The sequence below is a fragment of the Trichosurus vulpecula genome, chromosome 5 (assembly GCF_011100635.1).
Source record: "Trichosurus vulpecula isolate mTriVul1 chromosome 5, mTriVul1.pri, whole genome shotgun sequence".
Lineage (NCBI taxonomy): Eukaryota > Metazoa > Chordata > Mammalia > Diprotodontia > Phalangeridae > Trichosurus > Trichosurus vulpecula.
In genome coordinates this window covers 302,352,625-302,370,083 of record NC_050577.1, presented here as the reverse complement: position 1 = coordinate 302,370,083, position 17,459 = coordinate 302,352,625, and the positions used below count along the sequence as shown (strand labels likewise).

At 48.0% G+C, this 17,459-nt stretch overlaps 1 protein-coding gene across 1 annotated transcript in view; it reads left to right on the top strand.

Annotated features, from left to right (window-relative positions):
- The window catches only part of SHISAL1 (shisa like 1), a 48,130-nt gene that overhangs the window by 13,642 nt on the left and 17,029 nt on the right, over window positions 1–17,459 (top strand). The window contains exon 3 of the mRNA XM_036758417.1: window positions 8,520–8,861. Within this exon, the coding sequence (XP_036614312.1) occupies window positions 8,520–8,861 (342 nt within the window). The remainder of the gene's footprint in view (window positions 1–8,519; window positions 8,862–17,459) is intronic.

Below are 17,459 nucleotides of genomic sequence, written 5' to 3'. Positions count from 1 at the left end.
GGCTATGTGGAGCCATTGAAGATTTTTGGGCAAAAGAGTGACATATAGGAAGAATTATTGGTACCTAGAATCTGGGGGTCAGTTCACTGACAAGCTGGAAAGTATCCGGAGTGGGGATCAATGAGGTTTTAAGCAGACTAGAAACCAAAGCTGAGCAGAGTCAGCTAAAAGAATCCTAGGTCTAGAACCAAAAGGGAACTTTGAGGTCAGAGAGACCAATCCCCCCTTAATTTTGAAGATAAGAAAATTGAGACTAAACAAGGATAATTGACTTAAGATAGGATGATAAATTTAAACCTGGAGGTTCCATAGAGGCTGTTGAGTCTAACCTCTCCCATTTTACAGATAAGGAAACTGAGGCCCAGAGGAGCTAAAAGAGGAAAGGTAGAAAGGTCATTAATGGTGATCTTATCTTCCACCTTATTCTACAGAGAGGGAAACCACATCAAAGGCAGAGGAGGTGACTTTGCTCAAATAGGTAGCAAGTGTCAGGAGCAGGATTTGACCTGGACCTGGAGCCAGTGTTCTTTCCATTATATCATGGAAACCTCTGCCTTAGTTTCTTCCTCTGTAAAACTTGCCCTCAAATTCCCCTCCGGGGTCTGAATCCGTGATAGGTGACACAGCTAGTCAGCAGCACAAGTGGGAAGTCATGGGGTCCTAGAGCTCAAAGGGACCTCTCATTTGCAGATGAGGACACTGAGCTTAAGCAGCTTGCTCAGGGTTACACAGCTGGTGAGTATCAGAGGGCAGGAATCAAACCCGGGGCTTCCTGATCACCTCCGTGAAGGAACAGAGGCAAGATCTGACCATGGTCCTTAAGTTCTCAAGTGGAAGAGGGATTGACTTTTTCCTGCTTGGCCCCAGAGGGCAGAATGGGAACAAAGAGAAGGAAATGGATGACCGGGCACTTCAGTTTCCTAGTCTTTAAGTGGACTAGATGGACTGCCTCCCTTTTCAGCTTGATAGTCCTAAAGCTTTTGAGAGCCAAGCTTTCTGGGTGGCTGCCCAGATCCAGAAGGGGTGGTCCCGCACTGTGCTTTCCCCATCAGAGGAGGGCTGTGAACAGGCACTGGGCAGCCACCAGCCTCAAGGATTACATTTTAGACTGTGTGCCCTCATCCAAATAGTGACATTCTTTGAGCCCTAGAGCCTTGGCCTCTGAAGCTTCCAATTTGAAGAGCGTTGAACCCTAGAATCTTAGAGTCAGCGTTTGAGATGCTGCATAGACACACAAGGGAAGATGCTCCCCATTCCTCTGGAGGCACGGCTACAAAGAGAGGTTGAGTCTGGAGTGCTAGGAAGAGAAATGTGGCATTGGAGTGAAGTTCTGAGTAGACAATAATAGGGAGCCAGGGAAGATCTTTGAGCACAAGTATGTCATGGCCACAGGTATCATAAGAAAGATTATTCTGACAGGGGAGTGAGGGGTGGATTGGAGCAGGAAAGAGGCAAAGCGGGAGAAGCTGAAGGGACTATTGCCACTATCGAGGCAGGCACCAGGGTGGAGAAAGAACAGAAACATGGAGTCACAGGACTTGAGTTAGAATCCTGACTCTTCTCCTGGTCCTTGAATATTGATTCTCGAGGTCTCAGCAGAGAGGCGACAAATCAAAGCCATCTTTTGAGCCTTTGAATTTTAAAATTGCAGAGCATTTGGATAAGTCTACAGAGCCAATGGCATACAACCACTGTTGAGCCTCGCTGAGGCTCTACAAGCCTGCTTTTCCAGCCCTAGCACCCTCCCTGACTTCTCTCCCAGACTGGATTTCTGTCCTTATGCTGCCAACTGCATTCCTGCCCAGCCTGATCTTCCCCATCCACAAAGATTGGGGCTGTCTGGCACAAAATCCCCAGCACTCCCTCCTCCCATCCGCAGACGTCCTCAGAGCCATTCCTGAAGAAGGGGTGAACATCCCTCTTGATGACAGGGGGAAAGAGGCCTGAATGTGGAGTCCAAGGACTTGGATCCAAATCCTGCCTCTGATGCTTATTAGCTGTGTGACTTTGGGGAAGTCATTTGCCCTCAGAGCTTCCATTTTTTTCAACCACAGCATGAAGGGGTTGGGCTAGAAAACCTCAGAGTTCCCTCCTAGCTCTAATGCAATGATCCTAGAATGTTCGCAGCTCTCTGGGCCCCAATTTCCTCAGCTCTAAAATGAGAAGGTTGAAGTAGATGGTCTCTAAGGCCCCTTCCAGAAGCCAGCCAGTGATTTTTGGATTGTTGGAGATTCTACTCCTCCCTTGGGCTCCTCCCTCTCTCCCTCTCCTCTCTCTCTGTTTTTCTCTCTGTCTCTCCCCTCTCTCTCTTTTTTCTCTCTCCTCTCTCCTCTCTCTCCTCTCTCTCTTTTCTGTCTTTGTCTCTGTCTCTCCTCTCTTCTCTCTCTGTTTGTCTGTCTCTGTCTCTGTCTCTCTCCTCTTTCTCTTCTCTGTCTCTCCTCTATTTTCTCTCTCTCTGTCTCTCTGTCTCGCTCTGTGTCTGTCTCTGTCTCTCTCTCCCCTCTCTCCTCTCTTCTCTCTCTTCTCTGTCTCTCTCTGTGTCTCTCCTCTTCCCTCTCTCTCTCTCTCTCTCTCTCTCTCTCTCTCTCTCTCTCTCTCTCTTTCTCTGTGTGTGTGTGTGTCTCCTCACTGTCTCCTCTCTCCCTCTCCCTCCCTCCCTCTCTCCATTTTCTCTTTCTTTCTCTGTCTCTGTCTTGTCTCTCTGTCTCTTTCCCTCATCATTCCCTCCTGCTCCTTCTAGGATACTGCTCAGCAGTCAGATCCCCCTCTCTCACATACCTTCAGTCTTTTTCTCTCTCCTTTTTTCAGTGCTAGATTCCTTGTCAAAGGTGGCTCCACCCAAGGATTCTATTTCTTCAGGCCCACTCCCCACTCTCCCCTACATCCTTGGTCATCTGGCTTCCACCCCCAACCCCGGCTCCCACTCCATAGAAGCTGCTCTCTTGAAGGTCACCAACAACCCCCTAATTACCAAATCTCTCAGCCTTTTAAGGCTCCTCATCCTCTTTATCTTTTCACTGTCTTTGGATGCTGTCAGCACAATACCCCCCATACTGTTTCCTCCCTCTGTTTCAGAAACACCACGGTTTCTGGGTTCTCCTCCTGACTTCCCAAGCAGCCCTTCTCTGTATCCCCCAAATGCAGGCATTCCCTAAGGCTTTGTCCTTGGGTCCTCTCGTCTCCTTTCTTCTCTCCTCTCCACCTTTCCTCTCCCATTCCCTCTCCTCTCTTCTAAGTTCTCTTTCTTCAGTTTCTCCCCTGAAAGGTAGAAGGAGAGGGATGAGGAAAGAGCCCAGGGGGAAGCCTATACAAAAACATGGAGGCTGGAGATAGAATATAGAGTACAAGGACCAGTACCATTTGTCCAGAGCACAGAGAATTTGTGATGGGAGAAAATGTGGAGTTGTTTCAGAAAGACACAGTGAGGCCAGACTGGAGAATCTTTAAATGAGCAGGAGGGAGGACACTAACACTTCTTGAACCAGAAGGACAGCCACACAGTGAGCTCCGGGAGGGCAGCAGAGCCTGGGCCTTCTCTGGACTTTCTCCTCCCCACACCTGGAAAGCACATACTCAGCCTTTGGGCATCGGCTGCACAGCATGGGCCAGACAGTATAAGATCTATGCCATTCATATGAGGGACACTCATGACCTTCCCACCCCATCCCGCAAGTACTTCATTGTCCTTCAAATACTCCTTCTCTAAAGCATACACACACACACCTCTCACATACACTCACACATACACAACTGCAAGTGCACACAATCACACTCATATACACATACAAAAATAAACACATAAATACACACACATATACACACAATCACACCCACAAAGTTGCCACCTTCTCTCCTAGAGGGGCACAACATCACAGAACTCACCAGAGGGTCAACCAGAGGTGGTTCAGACCCATCCTGTTTTGCTTCCCAAACAGGCCTAGGCTAAAAAGTCACAAATCCTTCAGTCTCCCTCGCTCCCTCCCAAGGCCAAACGTTTCTTGTGGAATACTAACTCCAACCACCATGTGTCTTTCTATCACACCCTCTGTGTTACATAATTGTGAAAAAAATCAGAACCCTATGGGAATGGGAATGAGATGAAGCCTGTCAACCTGTCTGCTCCTGGGGTTGTCCCCAACATGATTTCATTTTGCCTACAGATGAGCCCCAATTCCAATACTTTCATCCAATTATGAAACAAAATTCTGATATGCCCCCTCAGAGGCTTCTCCCCCAACCTGGCACTCTCCCTTGCCTTGGAACAGCATAGAGAGGCTGCTGCCATGGGTTCTGGGATAATCCTCTGAGGATGCATTCTGAATACTATAGTTCATGAGCCCCTACCAGGAGTAGCTTTGCCATGTACATTCAGCCAAGCAGAAACAATTAGCACTTTGAAAAAAACATTTATTAATATGCTATAATAAGAACAGGTGTTACCCAGTAACCTCCCCCTACCACCTCCACCACAAACCTGAGGTAGATTCTCCTACTAAGGTCTACGGGGAGACTGAGCAAAAACTTAAATACAATGGCAAAGGTGTAGGGAATATGTCTGGCTGTGGTAAATCACAAATCCTATTAGTGTAGGGACAAAAAGGCTTTTCTCCTTCCATGGAGTCCTTTCTCCTTCCATGGAGTCCTTTCTCATGGAGTCCTCCCTCCTTCCATGGAGTCCTTTCTCCTTCCATGGAGTCCTCCCTCCTTCCATGGAGTCCTCCCTCCTTCCATGGAGTCCTTTCTCCTTCCATGGAGTCCTCCCTCCTTCCATGGAGTCCTCCCTCCTTCCATGGAGTCCTTTCTCCTTCCATGGAGTCCTTTCTCATGGAGTCCTCCCTCCTTCCATGGAGTCCTTTCTCCTTCCATGGAGTCCTCCCGCCTTCCATGGAGTCCTCCCTCCTTCCATGGAGTCCTTTCTCCTTCCATGGAGTCCTCCCTCCTTCCATGGAGTCCTCCCTCCTTCCATGGAGTCCTTTCTCCTTCCATGGAGTCCTCCCTCCTTCCATGGAGTCCTTTCTCCTTCCATGGAGTCCTCCCTCCTTTCATGGAGTCCTTTCTCCTTCCATGGAGTCCTCCCTCCTTCCATGGAGTCCTTTCTCCTTCCATGGAGTCCTCCCTCCTTCCATGGAGTCCTTTCTCTTTCCATGGAGTCCTCCCTCCTTCCATGGAGTCCTCCCTCCTTCCATGGAGTCCTTTCTCCTTCCATGGAGTCCTTTCTCCTTCCATGGAGTCCTCCCTCCTTCCATGGAGTCCTCCTGCTCCTCCCCCAGGTGTCCTCCAAAGCCCTGCCATGGGGGTTGCTCATGTGGGCTCCCAGGGTCCGCTCTTTGTAGCCAGCCTCTGCTGCCAGGAGAGCTATCTCATGAAGCTGTTGTCTTCCTTGAGTGACATTTCTGCAGCCATATCTGCTTCTACTATGATGAGGGAGTCTCTGAGGGTTCCTCAATTTGGGCCTTGGACTCTCTCAAACGGCTAGAGAAGGTGTCTGCTGGGCAAGTGGCTGCAAGACCTAGATAGAGAGAGAAACGAAGACAGAAATCTCTGCTCTGATATTCCACTGCTTCCCTCTCTCTGGGACTATTTAAAGCCCCTAAAGCACGTGACTAATTTGCTTCCTTAAATTCCATTGTAGAAAGGTGTTCTCACATCACAAAGGGATCGGCCCATCTAGCCACCTTGTGACCACCTAGTCATCTATTCTTTGCTTTCTGTGACTATGGCGAGTGCAGGGTATTGGGGAATCACCTTCCTTTTAAGTCCCTTTATCCACCTGTAGGATAACTGTCTGAACACTAAACTGAAAAGAATGTCAGGATGACAATGTAACCTAGAATCATTTCTATCTGAGCTCTGTTGAATGTAAGATGAGAAGAACAGAAAGATGACAACCACAACAACAGCAGATGACAAATCTCTATCCTCTAGAAACAGACCTGAAATCTGCTTGAGGGTGTGACAAATAAACTGGGACCAGAGCACCGTCACAGATTGAACTGTGGCCCACCATCACTTGGATGGAGCATCAACCCATAAAAACCTAAGAACAACATTTTTTAATGGAGTTCACTGTACCAAAGACCCCTAATTTCCATGCTACTTGATGGGGTGTGGAGTGGAGAGTGGGAATAACATTCAAAATATAGGGAAGAATCAAAACCACCTGGGAATAGGATGATGTCCGATCTAATCCAATAAACATTTATTAAGCACCTACTATGTGCCAGGCACTGTGCCAAGCACTGAGGGTACAATTAATAAAAAGAAAGACAGTCCCTACCCCTCAAAGAGCTTATAATCTAATGGAGAGGGAAAGACAATGCACGAAAGAGGACAGGAAAGGGGAAAGCCAGAGGGTACCCATTCCCCTGGCAATTTGTTCTTTTGAGCTGAAACCAGGAAGAGCAGCAGATACAGCGTGGAACCAGCCAAATGACTAGTTTCTGCCCTCTATAAGAGAAAGCATTGGGAGGAGTTTGGTACCCCACCCTCCAGCCCTCCAATCAGAGGGGAGAGGAAGCTGAGGGAGGTAGTGTCGATCAAGGCTTGCATTAGCAGCATAAAGATGAGGTTAGAGGCAATGAACTTAATCTGGGAATGGGGCATCTTACTCTCTGCAGTTGAATCCAGGCAGATTAGCAATGTGGTCCCCATTGTCTCTTCTGATTGAGTTGTCTCACAAGGATGCTTTCCATGAGCCTACCAAGCCTTAAATCCTAACATTTCTATTCAATTATGAAAAAGAGCCATTTTCTCCACCAGCAAAATAATCCACAGAATATTAAATATAAATGAATCATAGCAACTTGGTCAGGGACTATAATTATCCACACTCCATCAAAAAAGAATAATATTAATAGGAACATTAAGAATAACTGGCATTTATCTGCATATCAGAGACCGATAAGCCCTTTATTTACCTCATCTCAGTTGATCAATTAGTGACCCATACCTCTATTAATGTATACTGATAGAATCAATTTTTTGACCCTAAGTGTAAAATTTTCCATTTATTCCTTTTAAATTTCATTTTATTTGATTCTACCCAACATACAGGAATAGGGAACCTACAGCCTTGAGGCCACATATAATAACAAAAGGATTTGTTTTGTGAAGTTTGGATTCAGTCAAAGGGCTGCACTTGAGGACCTAGAGGACCACATGTGGCCCTGAGGCCACAGATTCCCCATTCCTGTATCTAGCATGTTGAAATTTCCTTCTGAGTCTGGACTGCGTCATCCCAAGTGACAGCCCTCCATCCCAACTTTCTAGGTCCATAGATGCAATGCCTTCATCTGAATCTTTGATAAAGATGTTGTCCATCACAGGAACAGGGACAGATCCCTGAGGCACTTCTTTGGAGACCTCCCTCCACATTGCCCTTGGTCCATCATTCTAGACTCTTTGGGCCGAGCTCCCGTCCCTTGGTGGATGCCACCACCAAGGCCAATGTGTCTTCTTGCTGACTCAGCTCCTCAACTCTATCTTAATTAACACAAGGAGGTGCCTCATTCTTCTGTGTGGCAGAAACAGATGCTATTTACAAGGAGCAGATGGGAAGCCCACATTCAGAGTGGTTAATAAATCCATGCCTGAAAGTCTCCACGTTCTAAAATAACCCTGGTTCAGTCTGAGCAATGCTGAAAAGAGCCCACCCTTTGCTGAAGGCACCATGATTTCCATCCATCCAGTTAACCCCCTGAGCACTGAGTTCTCTGTCCACCGGACTCAGCTAACGAGGGAAGGCTTCATGAAGGCAGTGGCCGAAAGGGCATCTTGTTCAGCCCCTTCAAGAACCAGGAATCCCCTCTTCAGTGTAGGTCATAGATCCTGTGATCTGCAGAGATGTACCTTAGAAATCATCGAGTCCAACACTTATTTTACAGATGGGGAGACTAGACAAGGCTTAGAGAGGGGAAAGTGGCCTTCCAACAAGCACAGAGGTAGTGAGGTCAGAGAGCTCACTACCTCTAAAGATATCTGGGACATTTTTGGACAGCTTTACTGGTCACTTCTTGAGAGAGGTCTTGGAGGACAGCAAGGCAGAGAAGGGAGGTCATTCCATGTAAGAGGCTCAGCAGCAGCAAAGAGGCAGACACAGCTGAGCATGGCATTGTGTGATGGCAGCAAAGTGACCTCCCCAGGGTCACACAGCCAGGACATGTCAGAGGGGGGTCTTGAGCGCAGGCCAACTCCCAGGCCAACTCTTTCTCCACTTCACCACACTGATCCTCGTGGCTGTCCTCCCTACCACTACCCCCACCATCAGCTGCTTCTCTGGCCCTTCATCTAGCAGTTGACGATTTACAAAGTGCTTTGCAAACTTGGTCTCATTGGATTCGCCCCCGGTTCGCCCGACCTTGCATCTATCCACCCCCCGATTCGCCACCTCAGTTTCCCCTTCTGTCAATACGAAAGAGCTCAATCAGACTAGCTAACGAGGTCCCTTCTCACTCCAGCGTCCTCTGGGACGCTTCGATCTTCTGCTCCCGTGATGCCCATTTTTCTCTTTTTCTCGACAGTAACTACACAGCCTTGCTGGGCGTCTGGATCTACGGCTTCTTCGTGGTCATCTTGCTCGTGTTGGACCTTTTGTATTACTCGGCCATGAACTACAATATCTGCCGGGTTTACCTGGCGCGATGGGGGATCCAGGGCGCGTGGATGAAGCAGGGTCCCGGCCGCTGGAGTAAGTCGGGTCAGGGTGCGAATCCAGCTCAGCCTCCTTCCCCGGGGCCGGCGCCCCCAGCCCCTGCTGCCGCTGCCTCTGCCTCTGCGGCGCCCCCCTCCCAGGCAACACACACTCTCAGAGGAGACACTCTAAGCCCGCCGCCACTGATGTCCTTCCCGAGCTCCTCTGCCTGGTAAGTGTGCAAAAGACCGTGACGCTGCAGCTGCTCTTTGGGGAGGGGTGAACCCCAATGCGGGGCCGGGTCCCCTTTCACAGACTGGTGTGGGCCGGGAGGGAGGGGTCGCCCACCGGGATCCTTCTCCGCCTTGGTCAGGACGGGGACACGCGCCTGCATTCTCCCATTTAGGATCGTAGAGTCATAGACCAAAGGGACCTTCGAGATCATGGGGGCCAACCCCCTCATTGACAGAGGGAGAAACTGAGGCACAGAAAGAAGTAACTTACCCAAGATCATGCAGAAACTAAGTAACAGAGAAGAATTTGTAACCTAGTCCTTCGAGGCCAAATCCAGCCCTCTTTCATTTCTGGCATATTTTGCGTTTTAGAAAGCAGCGATTTCATTGGAGAGGTAATAATAAAAAAAATTAATTATACTAGCAAGAGCAATAACAGCGGGTGTTAATATAGTGTTTTAATGTCTTTGAAACACTTCACTTAGGATCTCATTTAACACTCGTGGCGTTTGAGGTAGGTATGACAGCTGTGTTGTGTCCATTTTACAGACAAGGAAACTGAGACACAAAAAAAGATTAAGTGATTTGCCCAGGGTCACATAGCTAGTAACACTCAATGGCAGGATTTGAAACCAGGTCTTCTGGACCCCAGGCCAATCCCACATGTGCTATGTGATCCTGTAGGTGGACACCCCACATTATGCTACCTCTCAGAAGGACTGGCCTCCACCTCCCAATAATGATGATTAATAATGAGAATAATGTTCCCAGCTGCCATTTTTCTAACGTTTTGGGGGCCACGGTGAGGGCTGTGTACAGAGATGATTGCTTCATTTTAGAGATGGCAACACCACACAAGCATGTGGCCAAAATCTCCCAGAGAGTCCCCCCAGACCTGGGGCTCCACCCTGGATCTCCTGACTTCAGACCCAGTGATCTACCCACTGAGTCTCACTGCCTCCACAAGCTAGTGTTAGAAAGTCTGAGATGACTTCTTTCTTGAGGTCATTTACCTTTAGTGAACTTGGCCTTGGGTATATTCACCCAAACTCTTCTTAAAGTAGGTGGAATGTCTAAATGCCTATTTCTAAGGCCCCTCCCAGCTCTGACATCCCATGTTTTAAGGTTCCCTTCTAGTTCTGAGGCTCCTCTCAGATCTAATATTCCATGTTCTATGTCCCCTCTCACCTTGGAGAATCCAGAATAAATGGAACCAGAGACACTAAGCCATAAATAAGGATTCCTGCAGGTCATATATTGACTTAGTTTTAAAATGTAATATTGTTGAGGGGAGAAAAAACCCAGGGATGCAGGGATCCCAAACCAAAGTTCCCAGGGTGAGGCCGCCTGGAATGAATTCACAAGGAGGCAAAGATTAATTACACTTTTTCAGTGGGCAAGAGTTCTTAGGGAACCTGCAACCATAGAGGGGTGCAGGGGGAGTTTTATAGAAGCTAATAGGGGATTAAAGGGGAGGACATGTCAGTTAGGTGTTTGGGGTGGGATTAGGGAGTGGTTAGTTCTTAAAGGAACATGTACATTTAGTATCTATTGCGCAGGTGTATTACCCAGAGTTCTCTAGGAAATAGCCCACAAAGGAATTACTAGGGGTGTGGTCTTTACTGTGAAACGTCACTAAGTTCACTGTCCGTTGGGGCTAAAGGGGAATAGTTTCTCATCTAGTATTTTGTTAGACAAAATACTGTGTCTGGGATACATGTTAGAAAGGTCAGTGACTAGTAAATATGGTTATGACTCAGTGTACAGTCAGTTATCAGCATCCAGAAGTCAATCTATAGGTGCCCGTAACTGCTTAGGAAGGAAGAAACAGATATAAGTTGGGGCAGGCTGCCCTTTAGCTAGACAGAGACAGCCTGAGAGAGAATATGTTTTGAGAACTAAATGTGTGTATGAGAACTGGATGTGTTTTGAAATTGGGGTTCAGGCACAGGCACCCAAGTCGAGGCTGTGAGAATTTAGGGTCCAAGCACAAGCACCTCATCAATATTATCTATGTTTTATTGTATTTTTATTTTGTTAAATATTCCCCAATTATATTTTAATCTGACTGGGGCCACACTCAGGAAGGGGGGTATGTCTGACACCTCTTGTCTAGAACGTCAAACGAGAGCATTCCAGAATTCATGCCAAATATTTTCAGAATCTTTTCTAATGTTCCTGCATCATTCATGATGCCTAGTGGAAATGACAGTAGCTTGTCTCTTTCTAGCATCCTGAGGTTTGTTTACCAACCCCTTTGCTCCAAACAAATCTGTGAAATGGGTTGTACAATGCTCATTGTAGGTGAGCAGAGATCAGAGAGGGCCGGTGGCTTGTCTTGGGTCCCAGGCTGGGATTCAGGGACCGGGCTCCTGATTTCAGATCCAGAGCTCTTCCCAGTCACTCTATATCCCCTTCCAGTATGTAGAGGGACTTCAGGCCTAAGTCCTATCATGAAAAGATCACTGTCTCAGAAGATCTGTGTTTAAATTCTGGCACTAATACTAACCAATGTATTTGTGTGTATTCCTATTGAGATCATAAAGCTTCTTGAGGGCCTGATGCTGACCACTGGGCACAGCTCATTGTGTGCACTTAATAAATGCTGAATGTTTACACTGAAGCATCTCTTAGAGGCAGAGTAGTGGAGGGGAAGGGACCTTGGAAGGAGGGTGGGAGTCTCTGAGCTCATATCCACCATCTGCCAGTTAAGGTAGGAATGATAAAAAATGTAGGTAACCGTAAGAGGTGAGCTCTCTAGCAGGGTATGGCTTACAAAGCTGTGCCCCTCCTGAGTGATGTGTATGACCCAGCTGTGTGACTCTAGGCAAGGTGCTTCCACTCCGGGGAACACAGCTTTTTCATCTGAAAAATCAGTTAATCATTTAGTATTCATTAAGCACCTACCACATGCCAGGCACTGTGCTAACCCCTGGGAATACAAAAAGAGGCAAGAGATAGTCCCTGCCCTCAAGGAATTTATAATCCAGTGGGGGAGAAAATAAATATATGCAAAGCAACCCAAATCTGGGATAAATGGGAAGTAATTAACAAACAGAAAACACTCAAATTAAGAAGAGTTGGGGAAGGCTTCCTGGAGAGGATGAGAAAATGATGGGTTGGTCTAGTCCGGGGGTGGAGAACCTTTGGCCTCGAGGCCCCACGAGGTCCCCTAGGTCCCCAAGTGAGGAGGACCACATGGGGCCTCAAGACCAAAGGTTCTCTGCCCCCCGGCTAGACTCTAGTGACTAAGGGGTCCTTAAGGCCCCTTCCAGCTCCTATGATAAGGTCTCACAGCTAGTAAGGGGCAGGGGCAGGCTCCATAGCAAGGCCCCAAGACTCCAAATCCAGCCCTTCTTCCAATTCCTTTTGCCAGCTTCTTTCCAGCCAGCTTATTGGAGGGAAGCTAAGTGACATCTACCCCTTCTCCAGGAGAAACCAAGAAAAGCAACAGGGCTGCCATTTGTCAGAAATCCTCTGTAATCAGTCTGAGGGACTTGTGTGTGGTGGGAGGGTGCTGTCAGGCCCTGGGATGGAGTGGAGGAGGCAGGAAGTATGTCAGCTAGAATTGCTTTGTTTATAAATCACAACTTAAAAGCAGTAGAGTTGAAGTGGCTCGGCCCCCAGCCTTGAGCTGATTGATTCCCCCTGGCGGGGGAGGGGTCCCCAGGCATGTGCCACATAAGTCCCAGCCACAGCAGCAGCTCTGTTTCCATTCCCCGATGCGGAAGGGAAATGCCAAATTACATTACAATGTAGATGGCAGCAGCCCTGGCAGCCGAATCCCCATATCTGATTCCCCGGTAACCAAGTTAAGTAACATTCTTGGGGAAAATGAAAGCAAATCTAATTGGGGGAAAATGCTGGCTGGCTGCACTTCATCCAGAGGAGACTTCGTCGGGCTTTTTTTCTTTGTCATCATTTAATATGTAATGAAGCCAGACAACAAACGTCTTCCTGAAACCCCCCTGGCTCATTTCCCGTCCAGTGTCGACGTTCCCCTGTGCTCTCCCATTAGGGTCTTTTGGGAAGACAGCCATCACTCAGCCCTCTGGGCCGCTAAGCTTAGAAATGTGATGAGCCCTACGCTGAAGGCTTTCTTCTTTCATTGCTTTTATTATTTGACTTTTTCACTCAATAACTTTACTCTGGCTTTAAAAATAAAAAAGATAAATTCACTTTGGAGTGAATCAAAACCAACTGGAGTTTAAGTGAATTTCCCAGTGGGGGCAGGTGGCGGGGGGGGGGGGGTGGAGAAGCAAGGCAGGGGGCTCTGCAAGGCTACCCTCCCCTTCTTAGACTTCTGATACTCTTCCCAGCCCCATCATGGGTGGGGCCAGGACCAGGGCCTGCCTAGGGCCAGGAATAGCAGTGTCTTGAGGTTAAGTCTGAGACTTTGCAGAACAGAGAAGACCAAAGCCATCACCCTCAGACCCACACTGTGGGTTTCACATGGTGGAAAGAGAAGACCTGGGCTCAATTCCAAGCAGTTTCTCTTCCTTTGCTGTGTGACCTTGGGCAAGTCACTTAACCCCAATTGCCCTGCCTTCCCCCCTCCAAAAAAAAGAATGAAAAAAAAGTCTTGTGTGCAAGTAGAGGAGGTAATTGTCCCAAGGTATGCTGCCCTGGTTAGAATATTGTGTCCAGTCCTGGGCCTTGCATTTTGCAAGCTGGATGAGCTGAGGAGGCTGAGTAGAATGTGAGGGGGAAAGAGTAGGGGGAAAGGATGAGAAGCCATGACTTAAAGGGATTGTTAGAAAGAACTAGGGATACTCAGCCTGTAGAAGAAGCAACTTAGAACAGGGGTCCATCACCTTCTTATGTCCTGGCCCCCTTAGGCAGTCAGCCCAGTGACTGACTTAATACCAGTACACAAAGATTTATGAAGCAGCACTGACCGAGTTCTTATTTTGTAATATTGTCTCCCCTGGCTAGATTGCAAGCTTCTAATGGGCAGGGACTGTTTCAATTTTCTTTTTGTATCCCCAGCACATAGTAGGAGCTTAATCAATGCTGGATGATTGGTTAGTAGAATGGTTGATTGATTGAAAGCTATTGGGGGTGTTTGGGCTTGCTGGGGTCATCCCTCAGGAGCAGTTCTAGGTCCATGAGCAGGTGATGTGATGGAGATGGCGGGTCCTTCCCAGAATGCTCTGTAAACAGATACACTCCTGGGCCTCTTTCCTCCAGCTCAGCAAACTACATTTTAGCCTTCCTTCTCTCCCAACCCTGAAGGCTCCTCTACAGCTAATGTGGCTTGGAGAGGTTTTATTTTTCATCTTTTCATCTGAATAGCCTGCTGTTTTCCAACAAACTTGTATTCAAACCGGCCTTATTAAACACGCACGCACTCACTCCTCTGTCAGAGAAATGCAGACGAAGCAATTTCTAAATGATGAAAGGAAACAGGTTTTCAATGGGGAGATTAAAGCTTAGCTTCAGCAATGTCTGGAGGGACTGGGAGGGGAAACAGCACAGTCTCTTCATCCTCAAAGTGACTTCTTCCATTCCTAATGGCTCCCATTCCTCAAGCCCCATGAGGTTAACAATCAGGGAGACACACTGGCCCTGAAGTCAGGGCCTGGCTTCTGATCCTGCCTCTGATGCTCACTGCGCATGCGTCCTTGAACAAGCCTGTCATAACCTTGGGCTCGGTTCCCCCCTGTGTAAAACAGATCTCATGGCTTCTGAGGTCCCTTCCAGAGCAAGCTGGGTGATCCCGTTTCTCACAACATCTTGGAACACAGGGAACACAAGCATGGCAGATTTGGATGAAGATTTTTTCGGGCCTCCAGAGGCCTATCTCAAAGCCCAACATATGAGGATAGTGTATTCCTATTTTCCAAATAAAGAAACTAAGTCCCAGGGTGGTAGAGTGAAGCTCTCTTCTCAATTAAAAACAAACAAGGCCCCCTCCCAACAGATGCTTACTGTGTGAAAAGCCTGTTTGAAAGTGGGAACAAGGACTCCATTTTCCTGTGTGAAAAGATCCACGATGGGCACCATGGTGGGGTAAGAAGATGACATTTGGGTACAATCCCAGCCCTCCTAGAGCTTCCAATCTAGGAGAAATGGGCACAGGTAACAACAGAATGGTATGAGGATGCGAGAGAGGCCTGGACCTAGTGAGGGGAAGGATTCCAAGGCCCTTCTGGCCAGCAGAGGGGCTCAGCAAGGGCGAGGGAGGCTTCTTTTCATTTGGGGGTTATGAGAACCCTTCCAGCTCCCACATACTGTGCTCCTCCAAGGTGGTGGGCAGGCTGTCTTACACTTCCGTTCCCTAAGGATCTGTGACTGCATTTCATCTCTGCCTTCACCAATTCAGGTCCTGACTCTTAGGACCTCTCAGCCCCATCTAGCTCCAGATCCATGACCATAGGAACACTTCACGGTTCAGCAGAGAAGAGGATGGTCCTGTTTGAAATAGATACAGATAATTTTGGAGAAAACCGGCTCTGATAGCTGGAGGCATAAGGAAAGACAAGCTGGGATTCTTGCCTCCAAAATCCAGTGCCTTCCCTTCCAGTGTTCTCCCAGGCACCTCTTCTTTCTGGAAACGAGTCAGTCCTGAGGGTGCTGATTGGAAACTAAAGACCTTGGCCTAGTTCTCTGCTTCTGCACGTCTGATTTGGTCATTCTCCCTTTTTCAGACTCAGTTTCCTCTTCTGTGAAAAAGAGGGGTTGGTCTAGCTGGTTCTTGGGTCCTTTCAGCTCTAAATTTTATTATTCTCTCTCTGGCTCTTGAGCTTATGAGAGAAGCTGGGGGATGGCCACACCTACCGCTTTACTATAGAATTTGTCCTTCCCTCACCCATGCCCACACCCCCAGCTCAGCCTTCCCCAGATGGAGCCCCAGGAGCACCTGCTCATTACATCTTCCAAGGTAATTGGCACAGCTGCGTCCTCCTCCTCACTCCTGAAAATAAGCCAGGGTCCTGAGAATGGTAGAAAGAGCAAAGAGTTGGGGGTCAAAGGATCTGAGTTCAAATCTGTTTTCATTAATAAGCTGTGTGCCTTGTAAGATTTCAGGAAAGGCAGTTTATCCAGCAAACAATCTTAGGACAGCTTTCCCCTCACTTCCCTAGATTCTGGGACCACGACTCTCCCCATGGATGAATGGATGAATGGATGGATGGATGGATGAATGGATGGATGGATGGATGAATGGATGGATGGATGGATGAATGGATGAATGGATGAATCCAACACTTGGAGAGACTCCTTCTCCAGAGCCTAGAGGAAGTTAACATGCTTAATTTTGTTAATTAGTATTATTTTTGTTCTCCCTTTTTTGATAGAAGTTCAGAGGCAGGGTAGAGTAATGGATAGATCGCTGGCCTTGGAGTCAGAGAGACCTTGAGTAGGTCTCTTCCCTTGGCTGGGCCTCAGTTTCCCAATCTGTATAATAAGAAAGTTGGATGAGGTGCTCTCTGAGGTGCCTTCCAAGCTCCATAAATGTAGGGTCTTCTCATTTTCCCTGGATCACACAGTGACTCAAACCCACCCCCTCTCAATTTAGTGCCCTTCTTGCTGGCACAGAAATACTGCTCCTCCTCCCAAGCCAGCTTGCCTTAGAACATGATCCCAGTGGTGAAAAGACAAGCAGGCTCAGCCTTCCCGGGGCTGGGGGTGGGGGGGCAGGATGAAGCTGATTTCTTCTCAATCCCCGGCCCCTCTCTTCGCCTCCTTATGGCCAGAGCCATCCATGCCTGTGGCTTGAGAAGTTACAGGCCAAAAGAGCAAGATTCCAGGAAAGAAGAAATAGAGGAGAGTCAGTCAATATCTTGTTTCCTTGGCCTGCAAATCAGACCAAATCAGAGGCTCCGCGGGTGGAATTTACGAGACAGTTCACATCCCGGCTCAGGGCCTGAGGTTTCCAATCCCCCATCAGCTCAGCTTGATGGGGGAATTTTCTGCCTGTCCCCTCCAATTGACCTCTTCCCCTGCTGAGGCCCAGGGGCCTCTTCCCTCACCAGGCCCTTCCTTCCTTTGCTTTACAAAAGAAAGGAAATGTGCGAGCAGAACGTCTGGTGGAGTTTACATTTTCAAAAAGTAATGTCTTTTGCTCTGCCTCAAACTAACTGGGAGAGCTTGGACATTGGTTCATAGGATCATAGACCTGAGAGCTGGGAGGGCCTGAGGACAGGGAATGTCAGAGCTGGGAGGGCCCTTAGAACTTAGGATGGCAGAGCTGGGAGGGCTTGAGAATAGGCTGCTATGTTGAAGAGGGATTGACTTTATTCTCTTTGGTCCAGGAGGTCAGAGCAATGAGGTGAAGATACCAATTGTCCAGTTTGGGCAAGGAAATGGTTAAGACTGACCTTCCCTCCATGAGATCTGTCCCTCCCACATTGAAAAAGCAGGCTGCTTGAAGGGGTAGTGGGTTTCCTTTCACAGAAGCCTTCTGGCCAAAGCGAGATAACCATTTGTTGGTTCTGTTGTGTGCATATGGAGGAAGGAATGAAAAAAAAATACATTTTCTTGATGTTTTCTGTTTGTATTTGCTTGTGTCTAAATGTCTCTGGCTTGAAACTATGAGGAACAAGCCACATGAGCAAACGTCTTAAACCCCATGTTCACTCTGATGCCATGTGCCC